We start from the raw sequence: 23515 nt of genomic DNA on the forward strand, positions 1-23515 counted from the left end.
GACTTCACAAGGCCATCACAGAACCGACTTTCAAATTTCTTGCCTGTGTGATGTACAAAGTTTTAGGCCTAATGGATCCACCGAATAGGATGCAGCAAGCTGAACAAACGGATACATTGACGGCAATTCAGCTCATTGGCAGCGCTTCTTGCATTGAAAGTCTATGATCAGATGCAGAGTTTGTGAAACTGTGGGCTGAAAGTATAGGTGCAGATGATGCGGTTCCTGCCCCTCCGAAATGGCAGCGACAGCCCAGTAAGACTCTGCTAGACTACATTGTGGATGAAAGGGTTGGTCAGCGTGAAGTGAACATTGAACAGGAGTGCAAGCGGCAGTTTTTTAGCATTATTGACTCCGTTTTGGGAGAAATGTCCGTGCGTTTCAGCGAATGTAATAGCAACTACATGGCAGCTTTGGATGCACTGGACCCTGGTAGTGAGAACTTTTTGAATGCGGGGAAAGTGCAACTACTACTGGATTTAACGAACACCAAAATGGTGGAGTCTCAGTTCACCGTTGCACGTCAGTGTTGGCAAACACTGTGCACAGGCCAGGACGAGAAAGCACATTTGATCCAGCTGGCATTTGAAAATGACCTAAGTAGAAAATTCAGAGACGAATTGAAAGAGTTACTGCTGAGGAGGTTTCACTCATCGAAGAGAAGATTGCAGCTCTACTGAAGCTAAAGGTACGATTAAATATTTTGCTTGTGATTTAAAATGTTTGATAATTAGTCGCAGTTGTCAGCGTTATATTGTCTTTGTAGCGGTTCAGGTTGTTTTAATCGCAATATTCCGTCAAACGAGTCGCAATGAGCTGAGCATGTGGGTTAAGCAGGCATACATTGATTTTGGTGGTGTTGTCGTGCCGTGGTAACGTGATTGTGTAGGCCTTATATACACTGCATATCTGGTGATCGCCCCCTCTCGGTATTTCAGACGCCCCCTCATCAGCGCAATTTTTTTTTGTATGTGATATAATCACTGTCTGTCTGCCTGTTCATGTTATTATCCTGATTGTATATTTGTTACTGTCAATATTATGTAAAGTTCTGTGCCCCTTGTACTCATTCCCAACTTTCCCCCTACAAGCAATGCCTCCGGCTGTGATGCTGGAAATGTAAGATTGAATAGATTAATTCAGTGTTTTTAATCAAATACAAGTGAGTCTTTAAAACCTTAAAATGAGCAATGATTTAAAAAAAATCCTTTAGGTCCTTTTATTCATACACGACAATATCTTTGGAATTCTTTGGAATCTTTACCGTTGTGATGACTAATTACAACAATACTTTGTCATTTGTTCCATGTTAACTTAAAATGCATGTTAAAGTATAAACTTTGAATGAGTCCAAATTATTGTACCACTTCTAATTAAGTTTAAAGATGTCTAACATTAAAATATGGAAACATTGCAATAAACAGAAATAAAAATGGAAACACAGCAGTGTTCACGACAAAGCAAATGGAAAATCACTGAATCTTCCCAGGGCTGGACTGGGACAAAAAATCGGCCCGGGCATTTTGGCCCAGACCGGCCCACTATATGATCATAAACACCACCCATCTTTGCACGCCCTTAATTATATGCATATCAAGTGAGTAGGAACGAGTGAGAGTTAACAGATGAAATAAGTAAAAATTTTACATTTATTAATACAGTTGAACTATACTTTACAGTGGTGAATCCTAAAACAAGCTATAATCTGCATTGGCATAGCAATACAAGTGTTTCTTACAGGAGTTTTGGTAAAACTGTGGTTTGTGGACCTTGGTCCTTCTAGGGGGGTTCGGGGGCATGCCCCCCCGTGAGAAAATTTTGTGCATTTTAATGTTAAATTCATCAATCTGGTGCACTTTGAAAGTTCAAAATTAAAAGCTCCAACCCATATTCAGTGTGCAAATTAAACAAAGAAAAATTCAAACCTCTTTTATTTACAATGTCTATTTACATTACACCTACTACATAATAATAGTTATAATATTAATCCAATGACAGTAATTGCCATATTTTGTAAAACAAATGCACTAAAAAATAAAGGAAACTTTCATAATTAGTTTTGTACCAATTTCTATACTTGAAAGAGATAAGCACATGATCTTTTATTTTGACGCAAACTGCATCAAGCTTTTATTTTGGCGGAAAACATGGTTTACAAACGCCTCTCATTAGATTTCTAGTGAATTGCGGTAATCGTCAACTATGCAGGAAATAATCTGTAACTGGGTTATGGGTTCCTACACTCATGACATAGCCGAAGTGTTTTGAAAGTAGTTCTGCTTACCGCGGACTCTACACTCTCTCATCTCTCTCCTGATCCTCCTCACTATCATCATCTGCCACAGGAGCTGATGAAGGGCAGAAAACATATATTTTGACACATAAGCGTCTGCTTTAAGGGCCTGGTTCTATTTTTTCACGCTATTTCTCTGCACATTCCTTGCGTTTCTTCTCCATCTCGCTAACTATTTTGACAGATACACACTGACACTGCTGCACGCTCGCTCACTCGTTTAAAGTTGTGATTGGGCCAGCCCAGTGTCAATCAAGAAAACAGCCAATGGGCCGCTGATCTACGTGTTTCATGGGCTGGTCTGTCAGAAAAAAAAACCTAAAGGCCTATTTATACTTCTGCGTTGAACTGCCGCCGTAGCTACGTCGTAGGCTGTGTGTAGCGCGCGTACCCTACGGCGTACCCTGACGTGCACCTCTCCAAAAATGTAACAACGCTTCAATTCTACGCGGACGCAAGCGCTGTGATTGGTCTGCCAGAACCCCCTCCCTCGGGGTTTCACATGCTCCCTAGGTGCGCGTCAACGCGGACAACGACGCAGAAGTATAAATTAAAACCAACACGTTGCCTACGGCGTATAGGCTCCGGCGTAGGTCCGACGCAGAAGTATAATGAGGCCTTAACACGGACTTTTTTGGACCAATGCATTACACCGGCACAAACCCAGCGCCGCCAATTAAGCAAAACAAAACAAAACAAAACGAATGGGCCGCCGATGTACAAATTTTATGGGCCGTTAAAAAAATATATATATATACAGTGAGGAAAATAAGTATTTGAACACCCTGCTATTTTGCAAGTTCTCCCACTTGGAAATCATGGAGGGGTCTGAAATTGTCATCGTAGGTGCATGTCCACTGTGAGAGACATAATCTAAAAAAAAAAATCCAGAAATCACAATATATGATTTTTTAACTATTTATTTGTATGATACAGCTGCAAATAAGTATTTGAACACCTGTCTATCAGCTAGAATTCTGACCCTCAAAGACCTGTTAGTCTGCCTTTAAAATGTCCACCTCCACTCCATTTATTATCCTAAATTAGATGCACCTGTTTGAGGTCGTTAGCTGCATAAAGACACCTGTCCACCCCATACGATCAGTAAGAATCCAACTACTAACATGGCCAAGACCAAAGAGCTGTCCAAAGACACTAGAGACAAAATTGTACACCTCCACAAGGCTGGAAAGGGCTACGGGGAAATTGCCAAGCAGCTTGGTGAAAAAAGGTCCACTGTTGGAGCAATCATTAGAAAATGGAAGAAGCTAAACATGACTGTCAATCTCCCTCGGACTGGGGCTCCATGCAAGATCTCACCTCGTGGGGTCTCAATGATCCTAAGAAAGGTGAGAAATCAGCCCAGAACTACACGGGAGGAGCTGGTCAATGACCTGAAAAGAGCTGGGACCACCGTTTCCAAGGTTACTGTTGGTAATACACTAAGACGTCATGGTTTGAAATCATGCATGGCACGGAAGGTTCCCCTGTTTAAACCAGCACATGTCAAGGCACGTCTTAAGTTTGCCAATGACCATTTGGATGATCCAGAGGAGTCATGGGAGAAAGTCATGTGGTCAGATGAGACCAAAATAGAACTTTTTGGTCATAATTCCACTAAACGTGTTTGGAGGAAGAAGAATGATGAGTACCATCCCAAGAACACCATCCCTACTGTGAAGCATGGGGGTGGTAGCATCATGCTTTGGGGGTGTTTTTCTGCACATGGGACAGGGCGACTGCACTGTATTAAGGAGAGGATGACCGGGGCCATGTATTGCGAGATTTTGGGGAACAACCTCCTTCCCTCAGTTAGAGCATTGAAGATGGGTCGAGGCTGGGTCTTCCAACATGACAATGACCCGAAGCACACAGCCAGGATAACCAAGGAGTGGCTCTGTAAGAAGCATATCAAGGTTCTGGCGTGGCCTAGCCAGTCTCCAGACCTAAACCCAATAGAGAATCTAAACCCAATAGAGAATCCAAAATCCCTCCTGCAGTGTGTGCAAACCTGATGAAAAACTACAGGAAACGTTTGACCTCTGTAATTGCAAACAAAGGCTACTGTACCAAATATTAACATTGATTTTCTCAGGTGTTCAAATACTTATTTGCAGCTGTATCACACAAATAAATAGTTAAAAAATCATACATTGTGATTTCTGGATTTTTTTTTTTTTAGATTATGTCTCTCACAGTGGACATGCACCTACGATGACAATTTCAGACCCCTCCATGATTTCTAAGTGGGAGAACTTGCAAAATAGCAGGGTGTTCAAATTCTTATTTTCCTCACTGTATATATATTATGTATGAGTATGAGATGTATCGGCCCGAAAAGCACGTCGGCCCACCGGGAAAATGCCCGGTATGCCCAATGGCCAGTCCAGCCATGAATCTTCCCCTCATTGAGTAATATAGTCTACCCATCAAAAACATTAGGTATAAATAGACACTAGACTCATACACTGGGAGGGAGCTTTTATGGTATTTTTTTATGAGACAGCTTGGATGGCGATCTTCCATGCAGTCAATCATATGGCCATTTCTGTTATACGTGCTTGACTTTGTGAAAAATATTACATATCAAATGTGTCTTTATATGTTTGTTTTAATATTATTCCAATTTAATCTGCAACTGAAAATAATTCCCCACAAATTAAAATCAATAGATTTTTTTTTTATTGTCAATCAATTAAAAATTAAATATTTATGAAGTAGGCTATAAATGTAAAAAGATATTTAAAAATATGTAAATTAAAAAATATATATATGATTATGACTATGACTATCATGTAATTTATTTAAATTACGGACACATTATCAAACTATTGCATTGTCAAAGTTATGTGATACCTATAACTGATGTGTAAAATGATGTCATATCTGTTGATGACTGAGAATAGGTGTAGCTTCTTACCATAAATTAGGACTTATCCATTTATAGCCTCTGCTTAGTGTGCAAATTGACCTCAATATAAGTTTTGAAGAGAGCACAGCCAGTCTCATAGGAGCCTAGAGGAGTTCCTGCTTGTGGTAAGAAGCTGAAATACTTTGCATTTGATGTTGTTGTTAGTATGAGATTATACTAAGTGAATTGATATGACAGAAAAAGTCTTTAAAAAGATATTATTACCATATATGCCTAAATGTAGTTTTTTACAGGGTGTTAAAATTTCATCTGGTCTTCAAAAGGAGGAAGGTAGGTGGTAGCAACACACTGCATTACTGCATTAAAAAGACGTGGTTGAATATTAGCATGTTTTCAGATGCATGTAGACTCTAGTTTATCGTAGATGTGCTGTTTTTTTTTATTGATAAATTACTTAAGAATTTTATACTTGTCTATTGGCAGATTTTAAGTGGGACTCTTGACACTTTTTTTTATAAATATGGACACTGTGGTATATAACTGATATAACGTGGTACATAACTGAAACAAAAAAACAAGTGTTGAAAAAGTTTAGTTTGCAGTTTTTTATGTGTTATAATGTATCAACAAAATGCATATTGTGACAGATGATTTAATTAGAGACGCCATAAATTAAGGACTATTGTGTTCACACTTTTTAGGCCTTTTCACTTTAATATTCTATAAAGACCTTAACTACATGAGACCCTCTATGAATACTGTTTGTGGACAGTATGTTTGATTATCAATACTTATTTTATTGATTCAAAAAGCATGTCAATGTTTCTTATCCAAATTTTAGTAAGCCGCCACCATGAGTACGGACGCTGAGATGGCCGTTTATGGCAAGGCTGCCGTTTACCTTCGTAAGCCTGAGAGGGAGAGAATTGAGGCTCAGAACAAACCGTTTGATGCCAAGACTGCCTGCTATGTGGCTGATGTCAAAGAGTTGTACCTCAAGGGAACAATCAAGAGCAAAGAGGGTGGCAAAGCCACAGTTATTTTGCTTGACACTAAGGAGGCGAGTTTTAATTTCTACTTAATGTAAATGCTCATTAAATTACTTATTACATTGTTTTCTTTTATATCTAATATCTAATTTATCAAATTTAAAGGAGAGAACAGTAAAGGAAGATGACGTCTACCCAATGAATCCTCCCAAGTATGACAAGATTGAGGACATGGCCATGATGACCCATCTCAATGAAGCCTCTGTGCTGTATAACCTCAAAGAGCGTTATGCTGCATGGATGATCTACGTAAGTTCTGAAATGACATATAAAGCATTTAAGTTAATTTGGTCTGTGTTGTTGCAACCTGACCACGTCTCTGCTCATTTCAGACCTACTCTGGACTCTTCTGCGCAACTGTGAACCCCTACAAGTGGCTCCCAGTGTATGATGCAGAAGTGGTGTCTGCCTACAGAGGCAAAAAGCGTATGGAGGCTCCACCCCACATCTTCTCTGTCTCTGACAACGCATATCAGTTCATGCTGACTGGTAAGACATTATGGAATTGAATTCTATAGAATTCATTAAGGTGAATTTGATGATGTTAATATAAGAAATATTTATCGGATATTTTACACATTACAATCAACAGATAGAGAAAACCAGTCTGTCCTGATTACGTAAGTATTTTGATTTAATCTCAGACAATGACAAAAATTAAAGTATAATGTAAATGGCAAATCTATATGGAGATATATACAAAACAGAATTTAAGAATGACCTTCTGAATATACTTTGAAAAGTCTACATGTCTTTTAAATTTCTGTTTTCTATAATCTCTCATAAACCAGCGGAGAATCCGGTGCTGGAAAGACTGTGAACACCAAACGTGTCATCCAGTACTTTGCCACAGTTGCAGTGGCAGGTGGTGAAAAGAAGAAAGATACTCCTGGCAAAATGCAGGTATGATATATAAAACTACATACATTTTATTTTGAATGATGGTGATTTACACTCATCTCACATGATATGTGAATTTGTGAAGTGCCTATAAATAGTGTTTAGTCATTAAATAGAAAATAAATGAAAATAACTGAAAACCCTTCAAACATCACAGGGCTCTCTTGAGGACCAGATCATTGCTGCCAACCCTCTGCTTGAGGCTTATGGTAATGCCAAGACTGTGAGAAATGACAACTCCTCTCGTTTTGTAAGTAAACCACTTTTTATTTACAATAAAGTTAGTCAGTTGTGTTGGATTTTTCTATACAGAGTTTTATATAAAGAGATTATTTATGTATTGTGCCATTTTGTTTCAAACAGGGTAAATTTATCAGAATTCACTTCGGCACCACTGGAAAACTGGCTAGTGCTGACATTGAGACATGTAGGTGGACACGATTTCATTGATCCACCCTGAACATTTGTCTTGATCTGTCACTCTTCAGATGATTGTGACTCAAGAACATTCTCTCAACAGATCTGCTAGAGAAGTCTAGAGTGACATTCCAGCTTCCAGATGAGAGAGGCTACCACATCTTCTACCAGATGATGACCAACCATAAGCCTGAGCTGCTTGGTAGGTGCACACATTTCATTCATTGTTAAATGCCAGATAATATTGTAAGACACTGTTTCTAAAAATCTGTCTATTTTACAGAAATGACGCTAATCACCAGCAACCCCTATGACTACCCTATGTGCAGTATGGGTCAGATCACAGTGGCCAGCATTGATGATAAAGAGGAGCTGGTTGCTACTGATGTGAGTCATTTGAATATTGACAAACTGTATGGTTATATTGCAGAAAAGATCCTAGAGTGCATTCTTCTCTGTAATTTTCAGACTGCTATTGACATTCTGGGCTTTACTAATGAGGAGAAAATGGGGATCTACAAGTTCACTGGAGCTGTGCTTCATCATGGCAACATGAAGTTCAAGCAGAAGCAGCGTGAGGAGCAGGCTGAGCCTGATGGCACAGAGGGTGAGACTAAATTGTACTAATTTGTGTCATAACATGCAGTGCTTTGAATGGAGAGATCCTTATTTCTATTTTCACAAAGAAAAGGGTGGTTTTCATTTAGTTTTCATGGCAAGAAAAGGGATGGATTTTTGTGCAACTTTTTTATTTGCAGAGGCTGACAAAGTCGCCTATCTTCTGGGTTTGAACTCTGCTGATATGCTGAAGGCTTTGTGCTACCCCAGAGTCAAGGTCGGAAATGAGTTTGTGACCAAAGGCCAGACCGTGGCACAGGTATAGTAACATTTCCAGCATGCCATGTGTTTAACCTCAAATTCTGGCTAATTATTGCAGAAGCAGAATGAAATATCCACTCTATTCTACTTACAGGTATACAACTCTGTTAGCGCCTTGGCCAAATCTATCTATGAGAGGATGTTCTTGTGGATGGTCATTCGTATCAACCAGATGTTGGACACAAAACAACAAAGAAACTTCTTCATTGGTGTGCTGGATATTGCTGGATTTGAGATCTTTGATGTAAGAATGATTCTTTTATCTCTTTTTTAATGGAACATTGAGTGATATTCAGAAGTCAGTAAATGGTTCTGTTTCTTCATCCAGTTCAACAGCATGGAGCAGCTGTGTATCAACTTCACCAATGAGAAACTGCAACAGTTTTTCAACCACCACATGTTTGTGCTGGAGCAAGAGGAGTACAAGAAGGAGGGCATTGTTTGGGAGTTCATTGACTTCGGCATGGACTTGGCTGCTTGCATTGAGCTCATTGAGAAGGTTTTTACTGGTTTCTGAACTTATTCATTTCCAATTTCTATGCTTGAAATCTTAAAATTGTAATACTTAAACAACATTCATTTATAAACAGCCCATGGGTATCTTCTCCATCCTTGAAGAGGAGTGCATGTTCCCCAAGGCTTCAGACACTTCCTTCAAGAACAAGTTATATGATCAGCATCTTGGCAAGAGCAATGCTTTCCAGAAACCAAAGCCTGCCAAAGGCAAGGCTGAAGCCCACTTCTCCCTGGTTCACTACGCTGGAACTGTGGACTACAACATTTCTGGCTGGCTGGACAAGAACAAGGATCCACTGAATGAGTCTGCTGTGCAGCTGTACCAGAAGTCTTCTGTCAAACTGCTGGCTACTCTCTACCCACCTGTCGTTGAGGGTAAAGAAAAAATCTATTTAACAAAACTTTGATTTAGCTTTGCACTTTCTTTCTTGTTTTTGCATTTATACATGTTCCTTTGTATTTTTATCTCAATAGAGACTGGTAAAAAAGGAGGCAAGAAGAAGGGTGGTTCCATGCAGACTGTGTCCTCCCAGTTCAGGGTATGTATAGAGATGACCTCACAGCAATATTTCTGTATTTGAAGAAAAAGAGAAATACAAAGCATGGTAACCCTTTTCTATTATTCACAGGAGAACTTGGGCAAACTCATGACCAACTTGAGGAGCACTCACCCTCACTTTGTGCGTTGCTTGATTCCCAATGAGTCCAAGACTCCAGGTAAAGTATTAAAAAGTTTACAAATATTCTGCCACTCAATTTATATGATGAAATTAATTTACCAAGTTAATGGTGTAAACTTTGTTATAGGTCTCATGGAGAACTTCCTGGTTATCCACCAGCTGAGGTGTAATGGTGTTCTGGAGGGTATCAGAATCTGCAGAAAGGGTTTCCCCAGCAGAATCCTCTATGGTGACTTCAAACAGAGGTATAAATAACACCACATGAAAATACAATTTCCTGTTGGAGACTCTTTATTAGAAGATATAAATCATTTTGATAAATATTCCCATCTTCCATAGATACAAGGTGCTGAATGCCAGTGTTATCCCAGAGGGACAGTTTATTGATAACAAGAAGGCCAGTGAGAAACTCCTGGGATCCATCGACGTTAATCATGACGAGTACAGATTTGGAACCACAAAGGTTCATATTTAGCTCTACAAATTTCAAAGATTCGGTGATCATGGTCATTTAGCTTATACAGGTTAAATCAATATTTTTTGATGTACTGTTTTACATAAATTCAGGTGTTCTTCAAAGCTGGTCTTCTCGGTACTCTTGAGGAGATGCGTGATGAGAAATTGGCTACTCTGGTCACAATGACTCAGGCTCTCTGCCGTGGCTACGTGATGAGGAGGGAATTTGTGAAGATGATGGAAAGGAGGTGAGTATTGTCATTAGTAAAGATGACATCAACAATAACTGTAGAAACAAATTATAATTTATATAATTATAATGATTATGGCATTTAATGATTTTTTTTCTCAGGGAGTCCATTTACACCATCCAATACAACATCCGTTCATTCATGAATGTCAAACACTGGCCATGGATGAAGGTTTACTACAAGGTTAAGCCTCTACTGAAGAGTGCCGAAACTGAGAAAGAGCTGGCAAACATGAAAGAGGACTATGTAAAATGCAAAGAAGATCTTGCCAAGGCTGAAGCCAAAAAGAAGGAACTTGAAGAGAAGATGGTATCACTGCTGCAAGAGAAAAATGATCTACAGCTACAAGTAGCATCTGTGAGTATTTTTTGAGATGCACCGATAATAAATTTCTCTGCTGATACCGATAGCTGATTATTCAGAATGATATCGGCCGATGCCAGTACTGATACCAATAATTTGTTTTTTTCCTTAAAGGGGCTATATGCAACTGTTTCCCCAAAATAAACGTAACAATAGCCTTTTTATTTGACCATGTATGACTCAAACATCTCCTGATGAGCATACTGACACCTTGTCAGCTCACAGTGGGTGCACCTATAAGCCTGTATCCTATTTTTCCTATTTTCTGTCGGGTCGGATTTTTCGCGCGTTGTCTGCGGATGTGACGTCAAGCGCGTTCATGTTAAACGTTTCAGATCACTCTGCCACCACCGCTAGTCAGCAAACAAACTTAGTTTCTCAAACAATATATGTATTTGACTGTTCTTACCTCTGTAAACATAATGTTGACTTCTTTGCAGCGGATGACTTGTGAAGTGTGCACGTACGAGAGCGAGCAGAAAGGAAGAGCAGTTCCGTTTTTTGGCCACAGGTGTCAGTCGCGAGTTTAAATTTCAGAAAAAAGCATATAGCCCCTTTAAGGAAAAAAAAATCTTGCCCAAATAATGCTGCAAACAATACAGAGAACCTTCTCATTTGGTACACTATAATATTATATTTTTAAATTAACAACAGAGCTATTATATTCAACTGCTATTTATATCCAGATATAATAGGCTATTTACACTCAAATAAAACTCAGTTATAAGGTAGTTTTCATAAACACTTCATGGCGAATTTATTCAAACATACACTGTAAAAAATTTCTAACCCTCCCAAATCAAAATTTTCAAGTGACCGATAACATCTAAATTTTTCAATTGGCCCAAGTGAAATTCTTGTTGCAATAGTCTGTTAACATTGGCTCAATGAGAAATAATACGTCAGACTAATTGAAAAATTTAGATGTTATCGGTCACTTGAAATTTTTGACTTGGGGATGTAATTTTTTTTTACAGTGTACATATATAATTAACAGTAAATAAGCTCTTCTCTAGTGTTTTTATAGCTAACTAACAAACTGTGAGTGACAACTTGATAACTTTCCTGAGGTAAATGTAACATTAAGGGCCCTATCTTGCACCCAGCGCAATTGACTTTGTACACCGACGCATGTTTCATTCCTATTTTGCACCCGCGCAAAGCGCGCTTTTCCCTCCACAAAAGCACATCGCTAAACTAGGGAATGAACTTGCGCTCCCTGGGCGGTTCAGCGCAAGAAAGGAGGCGTGTCCCGGCGCAAACAATCCCTGGTGCTATTTTACTGTTCCATAAAACAATTGCGCCACTGGCCAGAAAAAACCTAGTCTAAAGTCAGTGGCGCGTTGCGCGTTGTTCATTATGCTATTTTAAGGGCGCATGCTTGACCATAATGTATAGCGTGCACAACGCGCATACACTTTGATTCTCTAATCTACACAGAAGCAGCAGTTTTCATTTTTGCAAATCATATTATTATAAACGATAGATAGATAGATAGATAGATAGATAGATAGACAATTTATTATAAAAGCATACATCTAGCTTACACATTTACCCACATTATTATATGCCTGTTTAATTTGGGTGTGTTTCTCCATCCCCAGTGTCACTTCTCTCTCTTTTACGGCCGTGACGAGAGCGTTGCTCTCCTCGGCTGTGAACCGCTCCTGGCGCGCTCCTGGCGCTCGCCTGGCAAATCCGCCGTTATAATAGCAATACGCCAAGGAAAAAGCGCGTCTGCTCTTAAAGGGAATGTGAGATGACGCTCTGATTGGTTTATTTCACGTTACGCCCAAACCACACCTATGAATAATGAAGCTACTTCAGACCAACCCCTTTTAGATTTGCGCCGGGCGCAAGAGCCATTTATCCCGCCGGGAAAATAGCAACAGCGCCGAGACCCGCCCACAAAGTTACTTGCGCTTTGCGCTTTGACACTTGCGTTTCAGATCGTTAAAATAGGGCCCTAAGTGATATTGTTCACAAGCTGTTTTATTGACATCTTTCCGTGGTTTAAACACAGATTGAGTGATTATGAGTCATGATACGGATTTCAGTAAGTTGTATACTGTATCTTTCATATATATATATGAAATCAGAATACCTTCTGAGATTCATGCATGTTTTTCGAGATATATTAAAGTGAAAGAATATACTTATTTTGTCTATTATTGGACGGGAGGAGCTACAAATAATGTTTGATGTAGGGAAAAACGTAGATCTGGCAACCCTGGCTTGACCTACGGGTGATTCATAGCGTCAAATAAAGCCTACATTAACATCACTATTTTTTTTTAATTGTTAAAGCGTTATTGTCGCGTTAACTTGCCCTAAATTTAACACAAGAGAGATTTTCTTCACACACAGTATGAGTTGCAGTCTGACACGTTAAAATGAGCAATGTGGTTTCCAATGATATAGCAACCTATTTTCTTAACAGGAATCTGAGAATCTCTCAGATGCTGAGGAGAGGTGTGAGGGTCTGATCAAAAGCAAAATCCAGCTTGAAGCTAAACTCAAAGAGACAACTGAGAGACTGGAAGATGAGGAAGAAATCAATGCTGAACTGACAGCCAAGAAGAGGAAACTGGAGGATGAGTGCTCTGAGCTGAAGAAAGACATTGATGACTTGGAGCTCACCTTGGCTAAAGTGGAGAAGGAGAAACATGCCACTGAGAATAAGGTTGGAGATTGAGTTGGTTTAAGATTAGATTTAATCTCTGTTTTATGTGTTGATATAGAAAATGAAGTGTAAAATATAAGCTTATTTGGAACAAAAATCACACAGGTGAAGAACTTGACAGAGGAAATGGCCGCTCAGGATGAGAGCATTGCCAAGCTTACGAAGGAGAAGAAAGCCCTCCAAGAGTCACATCAGCAGACACTGGATGATCTTCAGGCCGAGGAGGACAAAGTCAACACCCTGACCAAATCCAAGACAAAGCTTGAGCAGCAAGTTGATGATGTGAGTTGATAATGTAAACATGTTATTAATTCATCAAATTAGCTTTGTTTTTGTTTTTTTGCTGTGAACATATTTTATTTATCATTGCCCTGTAGCTTGAGGGTTCCCTTGAACAAGAGAAGAAGCTCCGCATGGACCTGGAGAGAGCCAAGAGAAAGCTTGAAGGAGACCTGAAATTAGCCCAAGAGTCCATCATGGACCTGGAGAATGACAAGCAGCAATCAGAGGAGAAAATAAAAAAGTAATTAAAGCATAAAATCTTTGAAAACATTATTGTTAAGTTTTGTTTTTGTTTTGCAAACCACTCATTGTTGAACACCCACAGGAAAGACTTTGAAACAAGCCAGCTGCTTAGCAAGATAGAAGATGAACAATCTCTGGGTGCTCAACTCCAAAAGAAGATCAAGGAGCTTCAGGTATTTTGAGATTTTTTCAACATTACGATCAATATAATTAAATGCTGAACAATAAAAATCAAATGAACTACTTTCCACCATAGGCCCGCATTGAGGAACTTGAGGAAGAGATCGAGGCTGAGCGCGCTGCTCGTGCCAAGGTTGAGAAGCAGAGAGCTGATCTCTCCAGGGAACTTGAGGAGATCAGTGAGAGGCTTGAGGAGGCTGGAGGAGCCACTGCTGCTCAGATCGAGATGAATAAGAAGCGTGAAGCTGAATTCCAGAAGCTGCGTCGTGATCTTGAAGAGTCCACCCTCCAGCATGAAGCTACTGCTGCTGCTCTCCGCAAGAAGCAGGCAGACAGTGTGGCCGAGCTGGGAGAGCAAATCGACAACCTGCAGCGTGTTAAGCAGAAGCTTGAGAAAGAGAAGAGCGAATTCAAAATGGAGATTGACGATCTTTCCAGCAACATGGAAGCTGTTGCCAAAGGAAAAGTAGGACATTTTATGTTTAAAGAATACATAACATGTTGAAGTTTTTCAATTATCTAATGACTTTTGTATTTGCAGGCTAATCTTGAGAAGATGTGCCGCACACTTGAGGACCAACTTAGTGAAATAAAATCCAAGAATGATGAGAATATCCGCCAGTTAAATGACCTCAGTGCTCATAGAGCAAGACTTCAAACTGAAAATGGTAACTAATGACAATCATGAATAAATTAATAGTATTCCAACAGTAACTGAGTGTGGTGTATTAAGATTATATATAGCACTGAATTTCTGACAGTCTTATCAGAAGAAAACACACTTATTTACATTTTGCTTTCAAAGAGTTTGTTTTGATAGTAACTGATAGAGACAGCACAATCTGACACAGTGAATTTAAATCTATACAGGTGAGTTTGGCCGTCAGCTGGAGGAGAAGGAGGCTCTGGTTTCTCAGCTCACCAGAGGCAAACAAGCTTTCACTCAGCAAATCGAGGAGCTTAAGAGGCATATTGAAGAGGAGGTTAAGGTAATATAGCATAATGAAAACAAACACATAATTTCCACTTACTACACAACAAAGCTAATGTAATACAATAAAGCTATCACATTTTGTATTGCTAATTAGTAAATTGCTTTGGATAAAAGTGTCTGCTAAATGAATTAATGAAAATATAATGTGACTTTGTCCTTTAGGCTAAGACCGCACTGGCCCATGCTGTGCAATCAGCCCGTCATGACTGTGACCTGCTCCGTGAGCAGTTTGAGGAAGAGCAGGAGGCAAAGGCTGAGCTGCAGCGGGGAATGTCAAAGGCCAACAGTGAGGTTGCTCAATGGAGAACCAAATATGAAACTGATGCCATCCAGCGCACTGAGGAGCTTGAAGAGTCCAAGTATGAACATCAAAAGAAGTGATATGTGTTAATAATTTGTGCAATTGCATGCATCTTCTGACTAAATGTTACAAAAATATAACAGAAAGAAGCTGGCTCAGCGTCTGCAAGAGGCAGAGGAACAAGTTGAGGCCGTAAACTCTAAATGTGCATCTCTGGAGAAGACCAAACAGAGACTCCAGGGTGAGGTGGAGGACCTCATGATTGATGTGGAGAGAGCCAATGGTTTGGCTGCCAACCTTGACAAGAAGCAGAGAAACTTTGACAAGGTACAATCAATTTCTCTTTTTTTAAAGCATGGCCAGAATGGGCTTTGTTCAACATGTTACATATGAAACCTGACCCTGAAATATCTGGACCAAAGGTCCTGGCAGAATGGAAGCAGAAATATGAGGAAGGTCAGGCAGAGCTGGAAGGTGCCCAGAAAGAGGCTCGTTCACTCAGTACTGAACTGTTCAAGATGAAGAACTCCTATGAGGAGAGTCTGGATCATCTGGAGACCCTCAAGAGAGAGAACAAGAATCTGCAGCGTAAGATTCGAGATATCCAAAGCGACTTACTAATTAGATGTAGTGATTCACAATATATTTATGTTGATAATATTTTCTTTATAACTTGTAGAGGAGATTTCAGATCTGACAGAGCAGTTAGGTGAGACTGGTAAGAGCATCCATGAACTGGAAAAGGCCAAGAAGACAGTGGAGACTGAGAAGTCAGAGATTCAGACGGCCCTGGAAGAGGCCGAAGTGAGTATCTGGAGATTAATATGTCATTCTTGCTCAAACCATTTTACTGTGTTGTTAAATATTATTTTAATTCTGAAATTACATGTTGTTTTTATATTTCATAGGGCACCCTGGAGCATGAGGAGTCCAAGATTCTTCGTGTCCAGCTTGAGCTAAATCAGGTCAAAAGTGAGATTGACAGGAAGCTTGCAGAGAAGGATGAGGAGATGGAGCAGATCAAGAGGAACAGCCAGAGAGTCATTGAATCCATGCAGGGCACTCTGGACTCTGAAGTCAGGAGCAGGAATGATGCCCTGAGAATCAAGAAGAAGATGGAGGGAGACCTTAATGAGATGGAGATTCAGCTGAGCCACTCCAATCGCCAGGCTGCTGAGGCCCAGAAACAGCTCAGGAACGTTCAGGGACAGCTCAAGGTATTTGACTTCTGTTCGACTTGGGATGTAGTAATATGTTTGTATAATCTAACTTTTGTTAGGTTAAGGTCACCAGAAAGCACATTGAAAGCTTATTCTAAAGCTATTGTTATGTTCAGGATGCCCAACTGCACCTTGATGATGCCCAGAGAGGACATGAAGACATGAAGGAGCAGGTGGCCATGGTGGAGCGCAGAAACACTCTGATGCAGTCTGAGATTGAGGAGCTGAGATCTGCTCTGGAGCAGACAGAGAGAGGCCGCAAAGTGGCTGAACAAGAGCTGGTGGATGCCAGTGAGCGTGTTGGGCTGCTGCACTCTCAGGTAAGGGCATTTTGTTTTTAGGGATGCATTGATCGGGATGCATTAGGGATGCATTGATCGATCAGCCGCAGATTGGTATCGGCCGATAGTCTATCGGTAGTCACTAAATTTGGCCAATTTCACAAACCGATTGCAATTTATTGACATAATACCATAAAAATGGTAAACAGTAATGTTGTAAACAGTATACAGATGAGGCTTTTGTGCCACGTTTTGTTTTGCAACGCGAAATATCAGTAAAACATAGTAAATCACACATCTTTATTGAGAACAGGCTGTCTCGATTCAAATGAGCCCACACAACATAACATGATGCGTAGCTCTTAAGAAAATCCTTATGGAGTAACATGACATGCTGCTTGGCTAAAGCTATAGGACTTCCAGGATCTGATCGTGTCGCGATAATGACGCAGTTTTTCCATTGTCATTTGAAAGTTCAAAAAATGGAAACTGGATCTTGGGTATGGTGGGTAGAGATGATGTGGAGCACACTTTGATTGGTTTGATCGCTCAGATTGACAGGAGATTTACTGTGTGCCATAGAATTGGAGCGCACAGCTGAAACAGCGATGGAAGATCATCAGTCATCATTTGGGATCTTATTGCTTGTTACTTATTCTATGTTATTATAAATATTTTTATGCTTTGTGGCATTTACACATGTAAGTAGTTCTTATGTTCAGTAAAACACTCAAATCACTTGTTTGGAGAGGTTTTTGGACTTTTGATAAAAGGCTACCATGGTTCTAAATGCCATAACTTTTGATTGCTTTGAGATTTCAACACAGAATTTGGAGCAGATGCAGTTGACATGATTGTGAACAAGCTCAAACTTGATTTTATGACATGTCTTGTATACTTTCTAATAATCATCATGTCAAGCATGAAAAAGTATGCCACTTAGATGTTAAATCATTAAAAATGCCTTTCAGGGTGAAAGGAGTCAACAGAGAGCTTACATTTTAAAGCCTGAATGATCAGGATCGGCTGCAAAAATACTGATCGGAGAATCCCTACTTACAATGAAGGAAATTGAGAGCATATTTCAAAATGGTTAAACTATTGCTTTTAATTTTGTAGAACACAAGTCTCCTGAACACCAAGAAGAAGCTTGAAGCTGACCTTATTCATGTCCAGAGTGAAGTTGATGACACTGTACAGGAAGCCAGAAATGCAGAGGAGAAAGCCAAGAAGGCCATCACTGATGTGAGCAACAGTAGCTGCCAAATGTTTCAAAAGATGTTTCTTTACTTGAAAAATGTGGATCTAATGACTTTCTGTATTAATGCAAAAGGCTGCAATGATGGCAGAAGAGCTGAAGAAGGAGCAGGACACCAGTTCTCACCTTGAGAGGATGAAGAAGAATCTGGAGGTCACAGTGAAGGACCTGCAGCACCGTCTGGATGAGGCTGAGAGTCTGGCCATGAAAGGAGGAAAGAAACAACTCCAGAAGTTGGAGAGCAGGGTGAGAACTTTTAAAGGATCACAACAAACATTATTTTAAAATTAAAGCATTATTTCAGGTTCCCAATGACTACTTGTACTTGTCTGAGAATTTTTATGTGCTATCAAAGGTCCGTGAGCTTGAGGCTGAAGTTGAAGCTGAGCAGAGACGTGGAGCTGATGCTGTTAAAGGTGTCCGCAAATATGAGAGGAGAGTGAAAGAGCTCTCTTATCAGGTATGACCATGTCTGACTAAATCCATTGAGTCATTCATACATGCATTTATAGTCAAATATTTAGAATAAATCTATGCAATTGTTTTTAGACTGAGGAGGACAAGAAGAACATCAACAGACTTCAGGGTCTGGTTGATAAGCTGCAGCTGAAGGTCAAAGTCTACAAGAGGCAGTCTGAGGAGGCGGTATGTATATATTTTTACACATTGATTATTAATTAATTATTAATTTATTTACTGGTGAGATATTACTGCTGCTCCACAGCTTAGTTAACAAGCATGGTAAAAATTTTACTCTTTAGGAGGAGCAAGCCAACACTCACCTGTCCAAGTTGAGGAAGGTGCAGCATGAGCTTGAGGAGGCTGAGGAGCGTGCTGACATTTCTGAGTCTCAGGTCAACAAGCTCAGAGCCAAGAGCCGTGATGCTGGAAAGGTCAGTTGCATAATTTCAGAGTCTGTACTCAGTAGATGCGTTCTCACATTTAAAGAGTAGAAACATATGTAGTATTCAGCTTATTCTTGAAAATGTACTGATTACTTACATGACTTATGAATGTGCTTCATTTTGTTTTAGGCCAAAGAAGAGTGAAACCCCCAAACCCAAAGGGAGCCTCTACTGAAGTCATATAATATGATTGTTCTGTAGAATTACTTTTAAAATTCTTTTTGAAATAAATCTGTCCTTACCATGTGCAAACATTTTGTTTTGGAGTGATCTTTAGAGGAATGTTACTCACAAATAAATACAAAATAATGAATTGATCAAAATAATGACATTATCACTTAAGTACTGAAATATTTCTAAAGTTATAAAAGTACATAATAGCTTTGTCAGGAATAACACGATATGTTCCGAACATTCACTTTTTTACTTAATATTGAAAGAAATATAGAACACTGCGTCTTTTTCATTTATCATTTTAAAAAAAAGAAGATTTTGGCTTGATATTTTGTTTTTACATTCTGGGGTTGAAAACAATCAGCTTGAATATTCATCTCTACATTTGAGCGGGAATGAAACGCCCATTTTTCCGCTGATTGGTCAACCAGACATCAAACCGTGCCGTCAGTTGTTCATCAGTTCCTCTCTACAGAATAATAGTCCTCCTCCTCTGCAACAGCTGTTCTGATTCCTAACGCGTTTATTTCAACTACATTTCATCTCTTTCTCATCAAACAACCAGACTTGCGAATGCGATGGCTTAACACAAACTGTACTGGGGCAGAGTCAGGGCTTCACAGAAGTGTAGACATAAATTCACCTACATGTGGAATCGGCGCTCCACCCACAACTACAACTACAACTTTGGCACACCACCTGTTTTTTTTTTCATTTTCATTTTTTTTCTCCCAGGTTTTTTTATTGATTAAAACACAAATAAGAGTGTAAACAGTGACAAAAAGTATAGATAAACACAGTGTGTACCAATATTAATAAACAAAACAAAAACAGAAATGAACAAAAACCACAGTCAGAATAAAAAATCAGTTGTTTAAGCTGTTTATGATGTAATACAACCATCAGAAACCAAATCTTACTCCTTATCCATCAGGCCCAAATGTCCTAATTAGGACTGGTTAAGACATTAGACTTTTTTAGATTAGACTTTTCACGAATCACCAGCACGCCAAACTTTGACGCTCGTTTTTGGGGGGTCTTTTAGTCTGGCGGTTTACATACAATATATCGCGATTAGAGCAAAGCACTTAAGAATAAATAACTAACTATTCACAATCCTCAGCTGGATCCGTTGCTCCTTGAAATGAAACCGAAACCAGCACTTCTGAGGTAAATCTTTTCCAGGATTATATTACTATTGTGCTATTATTATTCCTCACAGTGTCGCAAGACGACGTAAAGTACATTAATCTGATAAAACTTGATGTGTTTTATCGAGCTGATGTGGGCGTTGACAGGTTTGCATGGATTGCCTCAGATCATTTGCGTTTCAATAGCGTGCGCTCTCCGTAGGCGTGTTCACATTAGCAGATAATGAGTTGCCATCAGAATGACTGACATCTCTCTCTTTTCATACAGATTACATAAACAGAATATTTGTTTTCGTTTTGAAATAGATAATTTAATAGCAGAAACTTAAATGCTCACAAAGATATATTGTTCATGGCTGTGTGACTAGTGTCACTAGTATTCTCTGAGTTTTGTTTAAGTTTAGAGATGTGCTCCAAAAAAAAACTTCACGAGACCGAGAGGCAGAAATACCCTGTTTATTCTCTTTATTTTACAAAAACATAATGTTTTGTTTCGATTGTAAGTGGACACATACAAAAGTAGACATTTTACAGTTTATTTTTTTCATATTTCTTAAGTCTGTATGACCACAAATGACGGAGTAGGCCTATTTTAAGTCTATTTTGGTGCTATGTGAAAAAAAATCCAGCAAAACGCGCTGACGCGTATGTCGACCCCATTTGGCTAAGCTGATAAAAAATATTTATGTAATGTTATCCGTGTTATTTTATCTGCAACAGCAACGTGAACTTTTTATAAAGATCCGTTATTTGGCCATTAACTTTTAAATGCATTGTTATGCATATGTACGGTGGCCGAGAGAGCTCAACGCTCTGCCCTGGGCAAGGTTCAAGCCGGTAGTCCCTTGTCCTACCAACAACCAGCAATAGCAAAGCGAAACCTGTCCTTCCATGCTGCCCCACCACAACCATCTTTGCCTCTTCAGAATTACCGCCTACAGCCATCCAGTTGTATGTTTGTCTGCACTGAACCACAACAGCTTGACCATAGGAGTCTGGAGGTCACCTGGGACATGGCACACCAATATGAATGTGCTACCAGAGAACAAAGCTCATGTACGGAATGGCATCAGCTGAGGCGGCATAGACTGACTGCCTCACGATTCAGAGAGATCTGCCAGGTTCGGGAAAAGACTGAAGAAGGTCTGGCCATCCGGATACTGCAAGGGACCCGTCAGACAGCGGCTATGAAGAGGGGGCTTGAATTAGAGGCGGATGCTATCTGGGAATATAGTCAAATAAAAAGGGTCAACCACTACCCCTGTGGTTTGGTCATTCACCCTGATGCTCCTTGGCTGGGGGCGTCTCCAGACGGGATCATCTTTGACCCTTCAGAGCCATGTCCGTTTGGGCTGATTGAGATGAAATGTCCGAATGTTAAAAGCTATGTTGACTGCCCATATTTGAAAATGGAGTCAGGCAAATTGGAGCTAAAAAAAAAAACATGCTTATTACTGGCAAGTGCAGGGGCAGATGCTAATTACGGGAATGGATGAGTGATGTGTGATTTTGTTGTTTCAGCTGAGGAAGACATACTCATCCAAAGAGTTTACAGAGACAGTGATGTTTTGGATGCAATCAGAAAAAATGTAGACAGGTTTTATTTCTATGTCTACATACAGAAATGTCTAATGCCTAATGTCTAATACTTCAAGAGTTGGTGTTAGTAGTGTTTCCAATTAAATGTTGTATGTTCTGTGTGAAATGTGAAAGGTACAGATGTTTTTATGATTAAGCGCAATAAAAGTATTTTAACACTGAGCACCCCAAGAAAAAGACCAGTCATTTATTACCATTGTACTCAAGAGAAGTATTGTACTCGGATGTCTCTGGCACTACAACTGCCTCTTTAACAACTCTAAACTGCAAATTATTACATGACCATGCCTGTGATTTTTAGGTGTTTTTTATTGTGTTGCACCTTCAAGTTCTCACAATTCATAAAACTATATACAAGACAATTTAGAGACAATTTACAAAGTGATAATGTTATTCTTATGAATACTGTATGTTGAACACAAAAAAAAATAATATCGATCTCTTTGGAAGAAGATATGGCTACAGTTTCTCAATTCATAATCTCCATTTCTTTACCAGAGGTCCATTTTGGTAGTTTGAGAGGAGACAAGCGACTGTGAAGATTTGGTTTATGCTCCCTGCAATGGAGAGAGGGATTGTCATGATTGCTAGCGGAGAAATGGGTGGATCCAAATGCAGCAACAGTACTCAGGGCAGTCCAAATCATCGTCATCCATGCAAGCGTCTAAGTTATAATAATCAGAATCGTAGTCGTCCATGCCAGTGTTGAAAACCATTTAATCCGTCAGAATAACAATAAAACAAAACAAGCAAGAACAAAAACGAGAACAGACTAGAAACAGACCTTAGTGTAGACGAGTGACATACAATAATGACTCCGTGACATGAACTAACACAACAGGGTATTTATGCACAGACACTAACAACATAAATGGGAACAGCTGGGTGTAATCACAAGTGATGGGAACAAACAAGAACATCATGGGAAATGTGGTTCCAGGAAGAATGGAGACTGGAAAGAAGGGACCTCTAGTGACACCCAGTGGAACACAACAGACACTGTGACATAACCCCCCCACTACGGAGCGGCTACCAGACGCTCCACGACAGCAAACAAAACTCGACAAAAGTCCAGGAGGGAGGTGGAACTGTGGGGAATAAGGGGTAGGGATGGAGGGTCAGGACCATAGGAGGGAATAGACATTGGGGATGACAGTTCATCGGGCGGCCAGGGTGGAGACTCTCCCTCGGGCGACCAGGGCGGAACAGACAGTCCATCGGGCGGCCACGGCGGAGACGAACCCTCGGGAGGCCACGGCGGAGACGACAGTCCATCGGGCGGCCAGGGCGGAGACGACAGTCCATCGGGTGACCAGGGCGGAGACGAACCCTCGGGCGGCCACGGCGGAGAAGACCCCTCGGGCGGCCATGGCACAGGAACCGACACTGACTCAGGAACTGGCACCGACACCGGCTCAGGAACTGGCACCGACACCGGCTCAGGAACCGGAACAGACACCACCGGCTCAGGAACTGGAACAGACACCACCGGCTCAGGAACAGGAACAGACACCACCGGCTCAGCAACAGACACCACCGGCTCAGGAACTGGCACCACCGGCTCAGGA

The 23515-nt window shown here is 40.2% G+C and overlaps 1 protein-coding gene across 1 annotated transcript in view; it reads left to right on the forward strand.

Moving 5' to 3' along the window:
- Positions 1-19275, forward strand: part of LOC311076898 (uncharacterized protein) — a 35537-nt gene extending 16262 nt beyond the window's left edge. Inside the window, 41 exon segments of the mRNA XM_084105413.1 lie at positions 208-522; positions 6008-6225; positions 6320-6463; positions 6547-6703; positions 6807-6834; positions 7006-7117; positions 7272-7364; positions 7478-7541; positions 7635-7733; positions 7815-7918; positions 8000-8138; positions 8290-8408; positions 8505-8654; positions 8739-8909; positions 9001-9327; positions 9329-9380; positions 9383-9465; positions 9556-9643; positions 9734-9851; positions 9946-10069; positions 10174-10310; positions 10415-10670; positions 13117-13359; positions 13465-13641; positions 13737-13882; positions 13967-14057; positions 14141-14530; positions 14606-14732; positions 14935-15053; positions 15221-15417; positions 15503-15686; positions 15782-15947; positions 16039-16163; positions 16268-16576; positions 16696-16899; positions 17980-18105; positions 18194-18364; positions 18474-18578; positions 18668-18763; positions 18880-19011; positions 19153-19275. Of these exon segments, the coding sequence (XP_083961539.1) occupies positions 208-522; positions 6008-6225; positions 6320-6463; positions 6547-6703; positions 6807-6834; positions 7006-7117; positions 7272-7364; positions 7478-7541; positions 7635-7733; positions 7815-7918; positions 8000-8138; positions 8290-8408; positions 8505-8654; positions 8739-8909; positions 9001-9327; positions 9329-9380; positions 9383-9465; positions 9556-9643; positions 9734-9851; positions 9946-10069; positions 10174-10310; positions 10415-10670; positions 13117-13359; positions 13465-13641; positions 13737-13882; positions 13967-14057; positions 14141-14530; positions 14606-14732; positions 14935-15053; positions 15221-15417; positions 15503-15686; positions 15782-15947; positions 16039-16163; positions 16268-16576; positions 16696-16899; positions 17980-18105; positions 18194-18364; positions 18474-18578; positions 18668-18763; positions 18880-19011; positions 19153-19167 (6221 nt within the window). The 3' untranslated portion in view covers positions 19168-19275.
- The last annotated feature ends 4240 nt before the right edge of the window (positions 19276-23515 follow it).

The sequence above is a fragment of the Abramis brama genome (assembly GCF_963993115.1).
Source record: "Abramis brama genome assembly, chromosome: 25".
Classification (NCBI taxonomy): domain Eukaryota; kingdom Metazoa; phylum Chordata; class Actinopteri; order Cypriniformes; family Leuciscidae; genus Abramis; species Abramis brama.